Below are 17,395 nucleotides of genomic sequence, written 5' to 3' on the forward strand. Positions count from 1 at the left end.
GACAGCCAACGTGGAAACAGAATTGTCTGCAATGACGTTTTCAAGTCGAAAAGGGAGTGGAAAGTGACAGAAATCAAGTGAGGCCTTACGCTATTGTAGACGTGATGGATAACGGATTAAGAACCTTCGCTGATCAACAGCATCAGAAACTTATTTGTGTGCTCCCCCAAGGACAGACAAGGACAGAGAAAAATCTCTGAGCTGGGTGGGTGAGTGAGTGATGCTGTTGATCAGCGAAGGTTCTTAATCCATCATCCATCTTGATTTCTGCCATGTACATATAAACCCGCTACTGGGGTGTCTGGAAAACCCGAATAGCGAATAGCGAATAGTCGCGAATAGCGAACAGCGAATAGTCGCGAATAGCTAATAGTACGAACAGTGCGAATAGTGGCGAATAGTGACGAATAGTGACGAATAGTCGCGAATAGTGACGAATAGTCTTCAATAGTCACCGCCTTATGCTGAACAATCTCGTAATCAAAGCAAATAATATGCTCACCTGTCGTCGAAAGAGAGTTTCGTGCATGCTTTTACAAACACTCTAAAGAAGAACAAACGTCAAAATGCAAAAATATAAATCACTTCCATTAATACATCAAGCTCATGATCATCTCCCCGCACAGTGGCGCCCGAACATAAATTTCATCATCCTCATCTGTGCTGTCCGATCCGGCGAGACACGTTCTGTAAAAAGGAATAAAATCAAAATGTGAGGCAAGTGGTTTGTGATTAAAGAGACAAACGAGCTACTCTGATAACCGTTGCGTTAATTAATTATACAAATAAGCAACAGGATTTCAGTGCATTTATTACCTTTTGTTCTCAGGGCTCAAGCTGTCCTTCGCCGACACATCTCAGCTTTTTTAGCGGGAAAATCCCATCCAACGTTGCTACGCAGTTGACCAGGAAGTACTGGGTGCCAAATTTTCGTCATTTCGTCACAATCCTCCCCCCCACTCCACCCTTATTTGCCACTATTTGTTACTATTCGTCACTATTCGTGGCTATTCGTCACTATTCGCGACTATTCGCCACTATTCGTACTATTCGTGACTATTCGCTGTTCGGTATTCGCGACTGTTCGCTATTCGCTATTCGGGTTTTCCAGACACCCCCCGCTACTGAGGACAACTTTTCTTCGAAGTTCCCGAGTGAACTACATTAACTATGCATACAATTATAGAATGGTCTTTCTCACTGAGGAACTAATTCTTCTCTTTTTTAGTAACGGCCTTTTAAAATTTCCCGTGATCTTTTCTTGTTTCTAGGTTGGCTTAACTTCTGATCAGTCCTTTAAAGATAAAAGTCACTCATTTTACTAGCGTTGTGGATTGCCTAAAGACATTTTCCCTCAGCTTCGGACGAATCTTAAACAGGCGATTTCCTTCCTTCTGGGTTCATTCCGGTACAACTATGAATACACGAAGCGTCAAGGCGACTGGGCAAAATGAAGCTCTTATTTCCTCGTAGGTACGCAAGTAATTTTCATTTTATTTAATGTGGTAACGGTTGTTAGGTTTACATACTCTGCGAGCAGTCTCCTTCGATCTTCCCAGGTAAGTCGGGAAGAGGATGGAGGACTCGACTTCCTTCGAGTTGCCGCTCATCCAAAGACAAGGAAGATCGAAGGAGACTCTGCTTGTAGGGTAAGGTTTACGAGAGGCTGCAATCTTTTATGCAGTTGGAAAACACTGTTCACCGGCAGGTATTTTTTGCAGGTTGCAGGTTGAAATTTCATTATAACTGAAAAACCGCTGGCACTAAAAAAAAAGGTAAAGCGATAGACCGTTACATGAACAGCTAACCTTAGGCCTAAAAACTTTTCTTTGGGCCTAATTAGGCCTAAGGTTAGCTATTCATGTAACAGGCACGGCAAGTCTATCGCTTTACCTTTCTTTTTAGTGCCAGCGGTTTTCCAGTTATAATGAAATTTCAACCTGCAACCTGCAAAAAATACCTGCTGCTGTTCACTGTACATCCTCACTATATATGACAAATAAACAACTGCTATTTTTAATGCGATTTCGAAAGTTAGAATGACCAGCATCATAGTTAGGAGACCAAACTTACCAGTTGTACCAAGTTTGATGTTAACCAAGCCTTAACATGAATTCAGATAATCAATGGACATTTAGACGGTTATTCGTTGGCTTAATTACAATTAAATGTGGTCATTACGTCACGCGTGCGCACAACCGTTTCAGCTGGTTCAATGGCAACCATAGACAGTTCGGCTTCCTTAGGCCTTATCAACAGAGCATGGCGGCGACGGCGATGACGTAACGTGAAAACCTGAGCAACAGGTTTCTGCGTCATTATAGTTTTCATCAAAAAACTAACTTGGACGCATTTCTTAACTGATTGTGACTAGGGACCAGTACCTCCAACCCTTTGTGTGTTTGCCAGAGTTAATCGAAAATCCCGACTGTTTGTTTTCGTTTCGTGAAAAACTATAATGAGGCAGAATCCTGTTGTGAGTCATGATTTAAAGCGCTCTTCACATTAATTTTCTATCCAGACCATTCCACTCTCCATGCCATTTCTTACTTTTTTTTCGGGATCATTTGCGGTCCTGGTATCATTTGCGATTCTGGGATCATTTGCGATCCTGGAATCATTTGGGGACCCATACAGTGCTAACGCTCTAAGCCGCCATGTTGATTTGAAGATTTGGCATAAAAATAGCGTTTAATTCCTAGAAGACTGAATGGCTTATCCAACATGGTTGTCTTTTGCTTGTTCTTCCATAGCAGAAGTGGGATTTGAATCCCCTAAAACGATTGTTTCACAATGTTCGGTTCATTTCAGGAATCATTTACCTACGGGATGAGATGAACTAAAGCTCGTATGGGAGCAACTGCGGCACCTTATATCATACTGGTAAGAAATACAGCCTTTTGCAATAGACCAATTCGGCTAACTCAATGTTGTACCCAATTCAAATCTCTCGGGGTTAAGATTCTTTGTGTGTTGAATTTGCACGACAATGAAGCATTCACATTTAAATGCCGGATATGGAAATACTTGGAACAAAACGTTTTATTCCCAAAAGATTTGAATTGGGTAGAACAATGAGTTAGCCGAATTGGTCTATTGAATCGAATGCTCCCCTTACCAAGCTTTTATCCCACCCCATTGTTCGCCTGTTGTGTTGTTTTATTCTCGGTTTTCACATGACGTCACGGCCACCATGTTTGTGCCCCTAAACAAAGAAACGGCGGTCATGTTGGAGCCCCGACCAAATCCTCCGGGAATTTAATTTTATTATTATGCAAAAGTTTCCTCTTGTTTTCGTTGAAAAAAACATGGCTGTTGATCACGTGTGTGAAAACCAACAATTGAAATTAGCCGGTTGTGTCGTTGTTGTAAGGGCAGAGTCCATTGTAGTTTCATTTGTGATGTCACACCGGGATTGGTATATAATGCTTTTTTCAGGAGGTTCAAATGCTACCGTTTGAGCAGTCAGGCATAGTTGCTTTACAAACACATATACGTGCTAATTAAGTATCCAATACATTGTAAATTTATTCTTTGATCGCACGTGACGTCACAGCGGCCATGTTTGTGGAAAGAACAATAGCGAAAAAGTCTGTTGGGAATTTCACTCTATTATTATGCAAAACGTGAGCTGCAGTTCACTATTGTTTTGGTACCAACATGGCCGTCTTATCACATGAGTGCAATCAAAGAATTAAGATGCAAGTCATTTTCAAAACACAGAAAGTTAGGTAAATTTCGGTTGAAAACTAAAGGGGATTGGAAAAACTTCAATTTGACTTATTTGCTGTTATATTTGAGTAAACAAACCCTTAATCGTTGCTTAGATAAATGCAATGTTTTTGATTTAAAAAAAAAGCAATGTTTTAACAATGGAATGTCATGTCAAATACAATGGAGTGTAACAATGGGATGGCTTTTATGAACAAAGATAATATACAAGAACGTAACAATGGGATGGCTTGTAAAACACTGCTGCGTTTATAACCTGTTCGCATATTCTGTTGTAGCAACACTGCAAATTTAACAAACATCTTTATTATTATTATGTGTTTACAGATGCTGCGGTCGCAGGAAAGCAAGGTTTTTAAGGCTCTGCTAGCCGAACACGCCGCGTTCAGTTCTGGAAATGCAGAGGTACAAACTGTTAAATGCTTTTAAATGTAGTCAGCCGAAACAAACTAGTGAATAACGCGGACGTGGCCGCAATCGACCAAACTAACGCCAGGAAAGCTTGTAAAAAATAGAAAAAGTTCATTTTTCTTTGTAATTTGTTAGGTAGAAAAATGTAACGAATCAAATTACTGGATCTAGATCACGTGACCAAAATCAACCAATTAGAAAGCGGCATTTTGCATAAAGATTAGCAGAATGTCAAAAGAGAAGGTTTAAGCAGAAAGACGATAATTTTCGAGACCTGAAATTTTAACCAATCAGCTTGCCGTATTTCGGTCACGTGACCAATATTGACCAATCAGAGCACTAGAATTTTTTGCTCGACTAGCTGATCCGTTATCAGCTGAAAAAGCGAAAATCTAGCGTTCTGATTGGTCAATTTTGGTCACGTGACCTGGTAAAAAAAAATTACAAAATTAAAAAAAAATTTTTTTTCGTTTAGTCGTCGACTCTCTTGTTCTCGCACTTTTCCCCCCCCCTTGCTATTTAGTCGTCCACTCTCTTGTTCTCGCACTTTTTTCCCCCTTGCTATGGCTGTCTTTCCTGTGTTCGCCTTTATCGCATACTCCTGCCCATCAACACCTCACGCCTTAACTCATCATTACCCTCGTTTATTTCCCTCAATGTAACCACTTACCTTTCTCGTCGTTTGTCTGTCTACGCGTCTAATTACCTATCTATTTACTACTTCCCGCTCAATCTTACCCCTTCGAAGACCTCGTCTTGTCTCAACCCGGACTCGAACCTGCGACCTCTCGCACCGTAGTCTGATACACTTCCAACTGTGCTAACCAGACAACACTGATAAACCTTTGCAAAATTCTTCTATTTAACTATTAAGTAATTTTTTTATCCTCCGCTGTTTTGTTTGAAAAACTAGAAAACAGCTGCGTGACCGAATCTTTTTTGATCTAAAAGCAATAAATTTTATTACGAGCATTAGTTATGAATCAAAATCGAAATAAATCTTTTCACGCGATTGCTTTGAATAATCGTCAAGAAGATGAAGCTTTGTGAGGGGGACTGGTGCACACTATTAGCCTCGTCGTGAAGAGGAGACTTTGAGCAGAGGCCTGGTGCATAGTCTAGGCCTCGTTATGAAGCAAAGCCTGTGAGCGGAGACCTGGTTCATCGTGTTTCCATACACGAGATCTCAAAACGATCATTGCACAATCTTTGAACTGATCAAGTTCCTAGTTATAGAGCGTTTTCACTCACGTGACCAGTAGCCATGTTGGATTACTGAAACAAAAGAAAGTATTTGCATAAAAATGGAGATCAATTCCCGGAGGATTAGTTTGGTACACCATCATGGCTTCCATGTCTTTGTTTTGGAACACCAACATGGCCGCCATGACGTCATGTGAAAACGCTCCATTGGAACAATGTTATGTTGTTGTGTTATCGCGGCAGAAAGGATTGCTGAGGAGTGCAAAGCTTCTGACAGACCAAACGTTTATTGAACAGCGAAGATATCGTCAGTCATTTTGCTGAAAGAAAAACTGAATTGATTCTCGCACTTATCTCTTACAGACACCTGAAAAATTCAAGTGACTTCAAGGGGATTCGAACCCGTGCCCTGCAGGGGTCATGGGTTCGATTTCCATTTTCAGGTGTCCAGATAAGTTTGCCGAGAGAATCACTTCAGTTTATCTTTCATCTATAACCCGTGCTTCAAATGATATACAATTCTTTCAGTCATTTTATTCTTTTATTAATAGTGTAGCCACTGGAAAAGTTATATTAAAGCTCACACAACTTCCAAAATACAACTTACTTTACATCTTGTATACAAAATCTTATTGTACCTTAAAATTCCAAGAGGTAAACCTTTACAAGAAAACACCAGGGCCCGGTTGTTCGAAAGCCGATTAACTTAATGCAGGATTACCGTAAACTTTTGCTTATTCAGCGTTAAACAGCATTTGGGAGTAGAGAAATAAACTCTCGTTTGGTTCATTTTAAATCTGGATTAGCGTTAATCGGCTTTTGAATAACCGGGTCAAGTCTCTTCACTTTGAATTTTACGAGAATATGTCTTGTTCCTGTAAAATGCGTAACGTTACTGACGTAGTTAGAGAGACCTACAAATTTGACACTCAGCAATTGCAAGAAACTTCAACTCGAAAACATTCTAATGGTCAACGTTTACACGAAAAAGTCAACTACTTTATTCCAAACTAATGCAGTTATTGGATGGAGAACGATTGCCACACTTTCAGTCATCGCCTATGCTGTCCAAGTCGGAAAAGTCATCGGCCGTGAAAGCCTCTACGCGTGTGGCTTGGGGGTGAGGTCTTTTAAACTCCATCCTAGGACTTTGTCGACCTGAAGGTTGAATCGTCCCTGAAGAAAAGGAATAAGGCACCGAAAAGAGATTAATACAATATATTTAAATAACTGTAAAATGAGTTATTTTAAGGTTACACCACATCGTCTGTGTTCAGTCCTTTGATCCAACTAGTCCGATAAGAAATGTGGCGAATAAATTCCAACCAGAATTCCAAATACATGACGACGTAGAGATTAAAAGTGGGAGTTGAAATATCTTGTTTTACTGAGATTTAAGCTCTCAATCAACCGGGATTTTCTGCAAGCGACGTTAAAAATCTTACAAGTGAAGATTACTTTAGTCCGGAGGGTATATTACAATAATCAGTTACGGCAAAGGCAACAAACCAATCAGAATGGGCTATTTTGGGGTTGACAACACCCTCGGTTTCAAACCGAGAGAAGTGTGCGTGACGAAGGAAAATGTACAAAAAGTCATTACAAGTTTGTTTCCCGAAATCAACATTAAAACAAAATGGCTTTCCACTCTCGGTTGAACACCATAAGCACACTACAACAAGTGTGGCCACTTAACTAATCAGATGATACACTTTCATTCGCTTGCAAACACTTTTTAATCAGATGGCAAGAAAAGCCAATTTCAGCTTACGATTTCATAAGATACGAAAAGTAAATAGTGGTCACACTTTTTGGCAATATATGATAGTTTGCTAATCTAATACTATTTCTTTCTGTTTTCATACAGGGCTAAAAGGCGTGGAAGCGGTAAAAATGTCGGATTTCAAATTAAATATCATCTCACCTAGGGACTGCTGTCCACCGGCTCCTTGGCCTCGGCCTCGATCTGAAGTCCTAACGAAATAAGAGCAAGCACGCAAGTTCTTTTCTGGTATGCGAACAAAATTATATGGTTTGGGCCATATTCAAACCTACTTTTAGTTAAAATGGTAGGAGGAAAAAGATGAAAGAGCTTTCCTGAGCTTTGTCAAGCCCTTTTTTCAGGTCAAATTCTATTTTATGTAGCAAACAACTAGCGCTAAGAGAGATCATTTCCCCATTTTTCATTGGTTGGTTTTTAATTTATATATATGAAAACGAAGACCGTGTGTTGAATGGCTGAGAAAAAGCAGAAAGCTGTTCTAAATATAGACAGTATGAGAAAGCAATAACCCGTAGGAGAAATATTGAGCTGTACGGTTTAAGTCATGTTCCACTTCATTTTTTCCAGTTCCTCGAGCAAGTTTAAAAATGAAATAAAAATACCACACACAAAAACACTGAAAGTCATCTTGTATTGAACGGTGGTGGCGTTGACGGATGGGAAGGGAGAGGCCGTTGCTTGTTACATGCGGCTCGCATTATATTTCCTTAAAAGTGCATACCGTGGGCGCGGTGAATGCTCGTCGATCGAGGAAATGGAGAAGTCGCTCTCTATCTCATCATCCATCTGCAAAATTCAAACAGAATACGTTAGCATGAGAAAAATCAGTTGAACGAAAAAATGGCGCATACTCCGTACTTGATTTGAGGACCGCTGGGCCGTAGTTCGCTGCGACTGACTTTGCTCGTTTCCATTCCCCTGAAAGTGAAGAGAAACTCCACCCGCTGGTTTCTTCAATGAAGACCCGAGGCTCAAACTCCGTTCCAGCGTTTCCGTTAATTCACGCACCTGGGAAATATAACAGAACTGTAAGTTAGATTTCCAACAACTGGCAGCTATAGACCTCTGTTTAGAGCATCCTTCGAAGTTAAGACAAACAATCAGAAAAAAAGAAGGGCTTTGGTTGGCAGGAATAAAATCTATCATTACTATTCTGGGACACGGAAAAAATCATTTCTTGTGGAGGCAGTGTGGACCAGTGGTTAGGGCGCTTGCCTTGAGATCCGGAGATCCCGGGTTCAAGACCCGCTCTGACCACTCGTTGAATTTGATCCTGGCAGCCAACTGGTTTGCCTCCAGCCAGCTGGGATTCTTAACAGTTGGTGTTGTTCTGTTCTGTCGTTTTGTTGTGTTTCATTGGCCCTGAAAAGCCCCTATGGGGAGCGGTCAATTAAGTATGTATTGCATTGTATGTAAATGCTCCCCACGCTGTAAGCAGTATTGACTCACCTTTTCGCCTCGTGGAGCTGCTTTGGGAATAGTTGGCACTGCAGCAAGCTGGAAGAAAGACGGTTCTTTAAGCAAGTGTCTGGTTGATAGCAACCTTTACATAGGAATGACGTAGTTCAAAGAAATTCAACCTTCAGACCCAATGTGTTTGATCAGAACTCAAAACTCGGACACAAAATGTGGATGGTCAAAAAAAGATAATAACACCCCACCCTTTACCACGACACGATAACATCAGGGTAGGGTCGTACCTCTTGTTGAACACTGTATTTCATTGGCTTATAGTGTCGTACTTCCTATCGTTTTCTGTGCTAAATCCTTTATCTTTTTTTCGTTCAATTGTTCTTTTGGTCAAGGTGAGGTCGTGTCGTGAGGTACGACACGACCCTAAAATCAGGCAGGCCACGGACTTTCTAACTCAGTAAAATAACCGAGAAATGTTTATGCAAATCGAAACTTGGCGAAAATTAGCGAAAAGGGTCTTGAAAGGGTTTTTAGCCGAGCGGCCATGATGGTGTCCAAGGCTAATTCTCCGGAAAATGAACTACTCTTAAGGAGGCTTAAACCAGTTTTAACGCTTTCAACAAACTGTACTATTTGGAAGGAATGAATCTACCAAACATTTTCACTTAATTGTACCGTTATGATGCCATATGAAACACCAATAGATGCTTAACAATGTGACGTAACGGGTTACCATGACAACAAATGAGCCATCTAAAAACAACCAATATTTTGTCTTTAAACGCATATATCTCAAAAAACGAACTCGGTGGCCCCCTTTTTTCATCGCTGGAGGGGGGATTAGCACGCAAGGATAAAACTTTCTGCAAAGTTTAAAACGATCCTCTGAAGCAGATTCATAGCCACCTTCTCAACTGAAAAAATTTAAGATGGCTCTGAATCCGCTCCAGAGAATTTTTTAAACTTTGGAGAGAATTTTATCTTAGGCTGCTAATCACTTTTTAGCATTAAAAACTTGGGGTCACCGGGTTCGTTTTTGAGATATAAGCACTTAAACACAATATATAGGGCATTTTTAGATGGTTCTTTTGTTGTCAAGGTACTTCATTACATCACATTAATATGTGCATCTTGTTTAGCAATTATTGGTGTTTCATGTCATAAGGTGCCATAGAGCGGTTTTCAATTGAGTGTCGAAAGTAATTAGCGAATTGCTTTGGTTTTGCATTACTTCACTCAGTGATTGGTTCAAAGTTCTCGCGCCACTTTTTCAACTAAAACCATAACCAATCGTGGCTCCTGCATGCACATTTTCCCGCGCTTTATGTCGGCTACTTGTGATCACTTCGAATTTTGATTGGTTTACTGGATTTTCTCCATCGTTTTTGATTGGCCAAAGTAATTACTTTGGTTTTGGTTTTACGACACTCGATTGAAACTCACTCTAACATTGCAATTAAGTGAAACAATATTGTAGAGTTAATCTTTCTAATAACACATTCCCTCCAAATTGTTGAAACCGGGTTGAGCCACCTTAAATTCAAACATTTTCTCTTTTCTTTCCGTTAAGAAATATGGTGAGTGAACATGCTCTATATATACTGTTGCTTCTGATACGTAACAAAGTTATCTATAAAAGTTTCATGGGAATCTGAGCCATTAGACCATTTCGCTAATAGTACGTTTCAAGTGAATCCTGAGTCGTTCCAGTCCTTTGTTGGGGCAAACAGACAAAATGAACCGCTTCACTAACCGTTAGCTTCCACAAAGGACTGGAACGACCCAGGATTCACAGGGAACTCACTATCAGCGAAATAGTCGATTGAAAAGAGAAAACAAGAGACCGAAGTTAATCGCAAAAAAACACATGTAAAGGAAAGTAATTTCAGGAAAAACGAGTAAACAACGTCGAATTGATTTTTTTCCTCCTTGGCAGCCATGAAGCTAAGACTTTTTTTTTACCTCTTCAATTTCTGAGTCGGAGTCAAAATTTTGTTGCGAGGGAATATGAACCGCAACTCTGTGAGTTGGTTGTGGATCGGGCTTCGAATCTTCCCTGTGAAAGAACAAAGAACAACAGGAATAACCATATTGAAAGGCGGCAAAAATTCGAGGATAACTCAAAGAGGCCCTACAATCCAAGGTCACAGTGCAATTTTTAAATGTTTGGATGTGGCCATATATTTCTCCCGAATCGAATTCTACCACGCATTGAAAATAGCCTATTGGTTATCTTCTTCCGGTTGGGATTTTTAGCATGATGTTGCTTTTAATTTGTTATCTTCATTTCTTTCGTAATGAAGTTAAGTACAGTTTAACTGAATTAACAACTAGGACCGACTGCAGTCAAGTGTTGTCAGTGGTTTGTTATATTAGCGCATACATTGGATTCCTCGTGCTTTGGGTTGTAGAGCTTATTCATCGTTGTGGCGGAAAGGAGCATTTTGTGTGCAGCGTTTAGCGGTTTTTATCTTCCCTTCCCTCCCCCTCCCTCCACTCTCCCCCTCTACTTTCCACTGTTTATGAGTGTGACCTGTCTTCTCGGGGGGTTGGGGGGGGGGGGGGGAGGGTTGGCCGGTGGGGGCTCATGGCTGGTTTGCCAGGTTTTGCAAGCCATCAGTGCAGTCTCCATCTTGGAGGTGGCTGCCAATATTGGAAGCTCCAGGATGTCTCAGTCACCCAGCCTCCACTTAGCGACGCAGTTGTTAACTGTTGTAAAAGCGCATTTGATTTGAGAATATTAGCATTAAAAAAATACACTGTGTAAAATGGCACACCGTCATTACTCAGAGACGATGTCTACAAAGGTTTCTAAAAGATCAGACGTTTGATGGGGAATATTTTAAAATTATTTTCCCATCAGATGTGTTATCACAACTCAAGGGGAACAGGGTCGAATTACAATTGGGTAAAGGAGAACGATAAACTGTTAGAAAAAAGGGGAAAAAGATGTAAACGTTTTAATTAAGGTTTACAACAAAAATAGCAACTAACACTAAAATAGCACTATTTTATTTACTCCCATAATACATCTTGTTTACCCACCAAAATTTTGCATAATCATTGTTTGCAAGTGCTCCTGAGACATGAAGATGTCCCAAGAGAAATCGAAAACAATGCCTGTGCAAAGTTTTGGGGGGTAAACAAGGTGCATTATGGGATTTGAGAAGAAGAAAATTCAAGGGAATAACCAAAATTGAAAGAGGGTCCCAAAAGAGTCCCGTGTAGACCTCACCCTTCTGAATCCCACGAGGATTCTTCTTCGTCTTGTGATCCTTCCTCTGTCACACTCACTTCTTCCTCAGACTCACTCAGGGTCCTCTCTGTACCGGAAGTGCCACTTAAAGAGCGTTCTGTGACAGTTGTCACGCTAACGGTCGTCTCACCAACAGTTGAACTGACGCACAATAAAAACAACAGAATAGAAACAAGGTGAGAATTTTATAGAGTAAAACGTCAGCCTGAGACAATTTAACGTACCCAGTAGAACCCAGGTTTCCTCTTTGGGCAGGTGACTTCCGGCCTTGTTGCAGTGCACCGGAAGTACGAACAGCGGCTGCTGCGGTCTTGAAGGTGGGTGGTTTTCTCACTGGAGAATCCGCGCCCTCAGGACGAGAGTCGGGCGTTGGACTAGCACTCGCGGGACGGGACCTTGAGGCAGGACTTTCTGGCTGGGAGCCTATGGGAACTAAGGGGAAAATAAGATTAAGAAAAAAGAACTTTCGCGCATTGGTCAGGTCTCCTCTCATTTGAAAAGCCAACCCCACAAAGGAGTTAAAGAACAATTTTCCCAAAACTTAATAAACTGCAATCAGCTAAACCTGACAAACTGGGTTTTCCTGTTTGGGCGTCTCTGCGGTAAGTCTTCTTCACTATCTGCTCCAATTCCTCAGCACACCTGAAGAGAACAAACAGAAAGCCACAAAATCACCGTCACTTCAAGAATGCAAAATACTTTCTAAAGTACCAAAGTGGTGTCAAGGATCAGTTCTGGAATCCGTCAGAAGGTGCAGGGGTGGGGAGCCCAATCACATCTTTCGCAATGTTGTCTCTGTCTTGACCACTAAACAGGGGCCCACGAGTAGGAGCTTGCCTCTCCCATAAAAGCCTTCGCGCGTATCTTTCTATTTTTAGAACGCCACGGGTTCTTCGACTCTGCACGCACAGTTTTAAAAGGCCAATCAGAATAAAGTTATTGTCGAACGAAGACAAAAATAGCACAAACAATGTATGCAAATTGTGTAAATTGATGTAAATGTGGGTCCCCTGTTAAAGGTTTAGTTCTAAAAATAGAAAGTTACAGGCAAAGGTCGACTTAAGGATATGGTGCATAGGGAGGCACCTTGTCATGGGCTCCTGCCGGGGTATCTCGGGACACCCCGTCTTCTGAGGATGAAACCATTGACAACTCTGAGCGAGTTTCAATCGAGTGTCGTAAAACCAAAACCAAAACCAAGGTAATTACTTTGGTAACCAAAGTAAACCAATCAAAACTCGAAGTAATTACGCGGGAAAATGTGCACGCGCGAGCCACGATTGGTTTTGGTTTCACTTCTGATTGGTTGAAAAAGTGGCGCGAGCACTTTAAATCAATCACTTAGTGAAGTAATGCAAAACCAAAGCAATTCGCTAATTACTTTCGACGCTCAATTGAAAACCGCTCTATGGCACCATATGACATGAAACACCAAAACTTGATTAACAAGATGCACATATTAATGTAACCTAATGAAGTACCATGAAAACAAAAGAACAATCTAATAATGCCCCATATTTTGTGTTTAAATGCTTAATGTCCCAAAAACGAACTCAGTGACCCCATTTTTTAATGCTGAAAAGTGATTAGAAGGCTAAGATAAAACTCTCTGCAAAATTTAAAAAATTCTCTGGAACGGATTCAACTTTGAACCAATCACTGAGTGAAGTAATGCACACCCAAAGCAATTAGGTAAATTACTTTCGATACTCAATTGAAAATCGCTCTATCCCCTGAAGAAAGCAGGAGATTAAATTGCTGACACAATGACAGCTTCAATTTTCTACTCCTGAACACAAAAGACGATTTTGTGGTATATCCCTCGGGTTGGGGTAAAGTGTCAATATTAAATGGAACGATCCCGTTGGAACTGGAATTAAATCGTGTAAGCCTATTTGACGTGATCACACCAAGCACGCAGAAATAGCGAAAAAAATATAATATATATACTCCAAGATGGTATCAAATGACGCTTACACAGAAGAAAAGGTGTCTCCTTATCTCACACTTACCGCTGTCTAACTTCAATATAGCTCTTGTTTTTCTAGAGGAAAAAAGACATTGCACGATTGATCATGGGGTTCAATAAGATGCGGACACAGCAGACCCATTTTCTAGGAATCAACTCACGAACGAGCGATAGACTACCGACGAAAAACGTCAGCGGTCGAGTGTCCTTATCATATATCATATATCTTTATTTACCCTCGGATTTTTAGAGCGGCTTGGTGTAGCTAATATCTCCGAGCATTTACCCTCCCAACCATGATACATCACAGAAGACAGACCACAACACCGAGACCTACTCTTTACGACAAGTGTGCGGGTTCTTTTACGTCCCACAGGACTATGAACATTGAAGGGTTGTGAGACAGGACCTCCGGCTTATCGTCCTTATCCGAGAAGACTAGAGAGTCTAACCATTTGCAGATGTAATTACAAAGGCAGCACTTTCTCCTCAGTTATTTAAAGACCCTGAGTAGTGTTGGTCCGGCCGGAGTTAAACTCACGACCTCCCGCGTGACACCCCAGTGCTCAACCAACTGAGCCACCGGTGCGCGGCCTTAATTCCTGTTAGCCCTTTTCAATGCATAATCACTTTGCCCAGTCCACGTCAAGTCGTGTGATATGTACAGAAACAACCAAAGTGTTGAGTGACTGATTGATTGAAATTTGAACTACACGAGTTCGCATGGTTATGAAAGACGCCTCAGCCTGGCCACGCCATCTTGCGCCGCGTTCTCACCGGCAAATCTCTCGGACACTTTCATTAAAACCCGGCGCAGTTTCATCTTAACTCTCTATACTCACCTTGCTCCGCGCTTGTCGTTCCACTTTAAGCGCAGACATGACAGCCTCCATTTTCTTTGAAGACAACTGAGCATTTTCCTACAATGAGAATAGCATTACGAATCAAGAGTATCACCGTTCGTCGAAGTGGTCGCAAAATGTCCCTACTTACAACGGGGAGCCCTTGTTTTGCAAGTTTCTGATCCAGAATTTGAACGAGCTCTTGTCTGCAACCTTGTAATTCATCCAACTTGTGATTAAAGCGTGCTAAAAAAAACCACGGAATAATTCTTGTGTCATTCATTTAACAACCATTTCATAAAATGAAATGCGGGGGATTTCCGGCATCAGATTCGGAGTACGATGATAATTTGAACTGCAACAGAACAACAACTGTTGGGGGTCTCGGGTGGGGAATAAACCTAGTTGCCTATATGAGCTTCCAAATGAAATGCAATTTAGTAGTAGTAGGTAGTAGGTAGTAGGTAGTAGGTAGTAGGTAGTAGTAGTAGTAGTAGCAGCAGCAGCAGCAGCAGCAGCAGCAGCAGCAGCAGCAGCAGTAGTAGTAGTAGTAGTAGTATTAATGTTATTATTTTTATTATTATTATTATTATTATTAGTCTTGGCTCTCCCATGTAAGAGCACAGGAGAGTAAAGTAATTACTACCATTGGTATTGAGGATGGTCACTCGAGCGAAAAATTCTGCTCAGTGGATTCAGAGCCACCTTAATTCGGCGATTTTTTAAAGGTGGCTCTGAATCCGCTGAACAGAATATTTTTAAACTTTGCCAAAACTTTCATCGTGGCCTTCTTCGTTTTTGAGATATGAGCAACTAAATCCAAAATATAGGGTGTTTTTGCTGGGTTTTCCCATTACCAAGGTAACTTATTAAATCACATCTTGTTTGAAAATGATCAGTGTTTCATATGGTACCATAACATTGCTGTTACGTGATACAGTGTTGTAGCGTCATTCGATCTAAAGAGAGCGTCTTCTAAGTGTTGAAACCCTTTCGAGCCTCCTTAACATGTGATCGGCCGCGATCTCGAGGTATCGCTAGGGATAAAAGAAGTAAATGACAGCTTATCATGTCAACATTTCTTACAAGTTATCAGCTGGTTGTTTGGAAATGGACGAAATTCACCAATTTCCAGAGTGCCTGTGCCCTGCAAAGAAAAATTTATCAACGTTTGAATTCTCTCAAAAAAATCTCGATGATTCACTTATCATCGTGTGATCTGTGTTTCTTAGAAGAAAACTCTTAACCCTTTAAGTGAAGGCAACAAAAGCTCTAAATTAAATGACTTACTCACCCATTCTGAACTGGATACGCCCCTGAAAATAAAAGTACAGATTAAAACCAGTTTCGCTGAATTTCTGAAGTCTTTCTGCATTGCATCTATTTGTTTTACTCAGCTCTGATTGGTTGACAAAGAGCAACTTTAACACTGTACTATGTCGTGATTGGATAAACATTTTTAACGAATTATTTTTGGACAGAGAAATATAACTCACGACGATAATTCCTTGATATCCATTTCACCGGTTTCTGTGCTTTCCAGGCCATCTGCAACTTCCTCTATCTGGCTGAGGTGTGAAAAACAAATTTTGATTAAATGAAATGTATTCAAATGGGAAGCTCTGTGGAGTGTAGTTATTCAAACCGGCTAGCAAAAGCCTCCTGTCGAAAACGCCAATTCTGTAGGTGAAATCCTAAAGTGTAATCATTCAAATGCTAGCAACTGCCAGTGCTTTCGTAAAGTGCTGTCTGGGGATGAAATACTAACAAGTGGCCATTCGCTATTTTCGCAAATCCCATAATACAGTTCTTTTTTTGAGGGGGGGGGGGAGGGGGGATTATTTGTAATAAAACAATGGATATCCAGTTCCCTGAAGCATGATACAGTCCCAAGAGTAAATAACATGTATTGTTTTTATGTAAAGAACCCCCCAAAACCCATTACATTATGGGAATAGGAAATAGTCTATTCAGATGAAAGCGACTGAGCAGTACTTTGCCGTGGTAAAATTTGTTATACGTTTCTGTAGTGCTGTTGTTTATGCTGATCAAAGTGGTTAACGTTTCAGTCTGTGGACGAAGTCCTTCAGCAGAACTATTCAAATAAAAGCTACTAAGATGTATGATCCTGTGCAATTGATTATATAGAGGATATCACATGGCCCCGCGGAGATACGAAATTTCTCTTCGAGTGTTGAAAAATATTTCACGGGTGAGCGCATGCTTCAACATGAGAAGAGAAATTTCGTGTCTCCAAGCGGCCACGTAATATTCGTTTTATTATATAAATACCAATGAAATACTAAATCTTTTCACGAAAGGCATCGAATGGCGCGATTTTCATGTGTAACCATAGCAAAAGCGACTTTTCACGTGTGAAGATATCATGGTTTCCCGCGAAAGCGCACTTGGTATTTCATTGTTGTTTGCATAATAAAAAACCATAATAGGTGGGTATCCTGATCACAGTCACTAAGAACTCCACTGCTTACACTGTAGGTATCGAGGGAGCCGGAGCTTCTTCTTCAGAATCGTATTCGCTTTCTTCGGAGTCTATAAAAGAATAAAGTTTTCCTCAATTAAAAGAAAAAGACGGAAATTGAAACCACAAAACAAAAAGTAATGCACCTTGTGATTTGTCCTCTGTCAAAGTTGATTCAAACGATGCTGAAACGCTTGTCACTTGAAAAAAAAAAAAGGAAAAAGAATGGGAGCAGCATGAGTGGTTGGCTCAGGGTTTCCAAAAAAACGACATCAATATCGGTGATATGTGGACAAGATATTGC

At 40.7% G+C, this 17,395-nt stretch overlaps 1 protein-coding gene and 1 long non-coding RNA gene across 3 annotated transcripts in view; one reads left to right on the forward strand and one right to left on the reverse strand.

Moving 5' to 3' along the window:
* Nucleotides 1-1,346: 1,346 nt before the first annotated feature.
* Nucleotides 1,347-7,351, forward strand: LOC138029916 (uncharacterized). The gene is made up of 4 exons (XR_011127962.1): nucleotides 1,347-1,473; nucleotides 2,812-2,883; nucleotides 4,060-4,137; nucleotides 7,214-7,351. It is a non-coding gene; the product is annotated as an uncharacterized lncRNA (long non-coding RNA).
* Nucleotides 5,869-17,395, reverse strand: part of LOC138029910 (uncharacterized) — a 29,635-nt gene continuing 18,108 nt past the window's right edge. For both annotated transcript variants that reach the window (XM_068877760.1, XM_068877761.1), the window contains 17 exons: nucleotides 17,238-17,291; nucleotides 17,102-17,162; nucleotides 16,106-16,177; nucleotides 15,904-15,925; nucleotides 15,696-15,756; nucleotides 14,761-14,855; nucleotides 14,610-14,687; nucleotides 13,811-13,842; nucleotides 12,364-12,440; nucleotides 12,023-12,230; nucleotides 11,778-11,939; nucleotides 10,505-10,598; nucleotides 8,579-8,626; nucleotides 7,988-8,137; nucleotides 7,851-7,915; nucleotides 7,271-7,320; nucleotides 5,869-6,522 (listed from right to left, as the gene is read on the reverse strand). In XM_068877760.1, the coding sequence (XP_068733861.1) occupies nucleotides 6,395-6,522; nucleotides 7,271-7,320; nucleotides 7,851-7,915; nucleotides 7,988-8,137; nucleotides 8,579-8,626; nucleotides 10,505-10,598; nucleotides 11,778-11,939; nucleotides 12,023-12,230; nucleotides 12,364-12,440; nucleotides 13,811-13,842; nucleotides 14,610-14,687; nucleotides 14,761-14,855; nucleotides 15,696-15,756; nucleotides 15,904-15,925; nucleotides 16,106-16,177; nucleotides 17,102-17,162; nucleotides 17,238-17,291 (1,457 nt within the window). In that variant the 3' untranslated portion in view covers nucleotides 5,869-6,394. The remainder of the gene's footprint in view (nucleotides 6,523-7,270; nucleotides 7,321-7,850; nucleotides 7,916-7,987; nucleotides 8,138-8,578; nucleotides 8,627-10,504; nucleotides 10,599-11,777; nucleotides 11,940-12,022; nucleotides 12,231-12,363; nucleotides 12,441-13,810; nucleotides 13,843-14,609; nucleotides 14,688-14,760; nucleotides 14,856-15,695; nucleotides 15,757-15,903; nucleotides 15,926-16,105; nucleotides 16,178-17,101; nucleotides 17,163-17,237; nucleotides 17,292-17,395) is intronic.

The sequence above is a fragment of the Montipora capricornis genome, chromosome 13, assembly GCF_036669925.1.
Source record: "Montipora capricornis isolate CH-2021 chromosome 13, ASM3666992v2, whole genome shotgun sequence".
NCBI lineage: Eukaryota > Metazoa > Cnidaria > Anthozoa > Scleractinia > Acroporidae > Montipora > Montipora capricornis.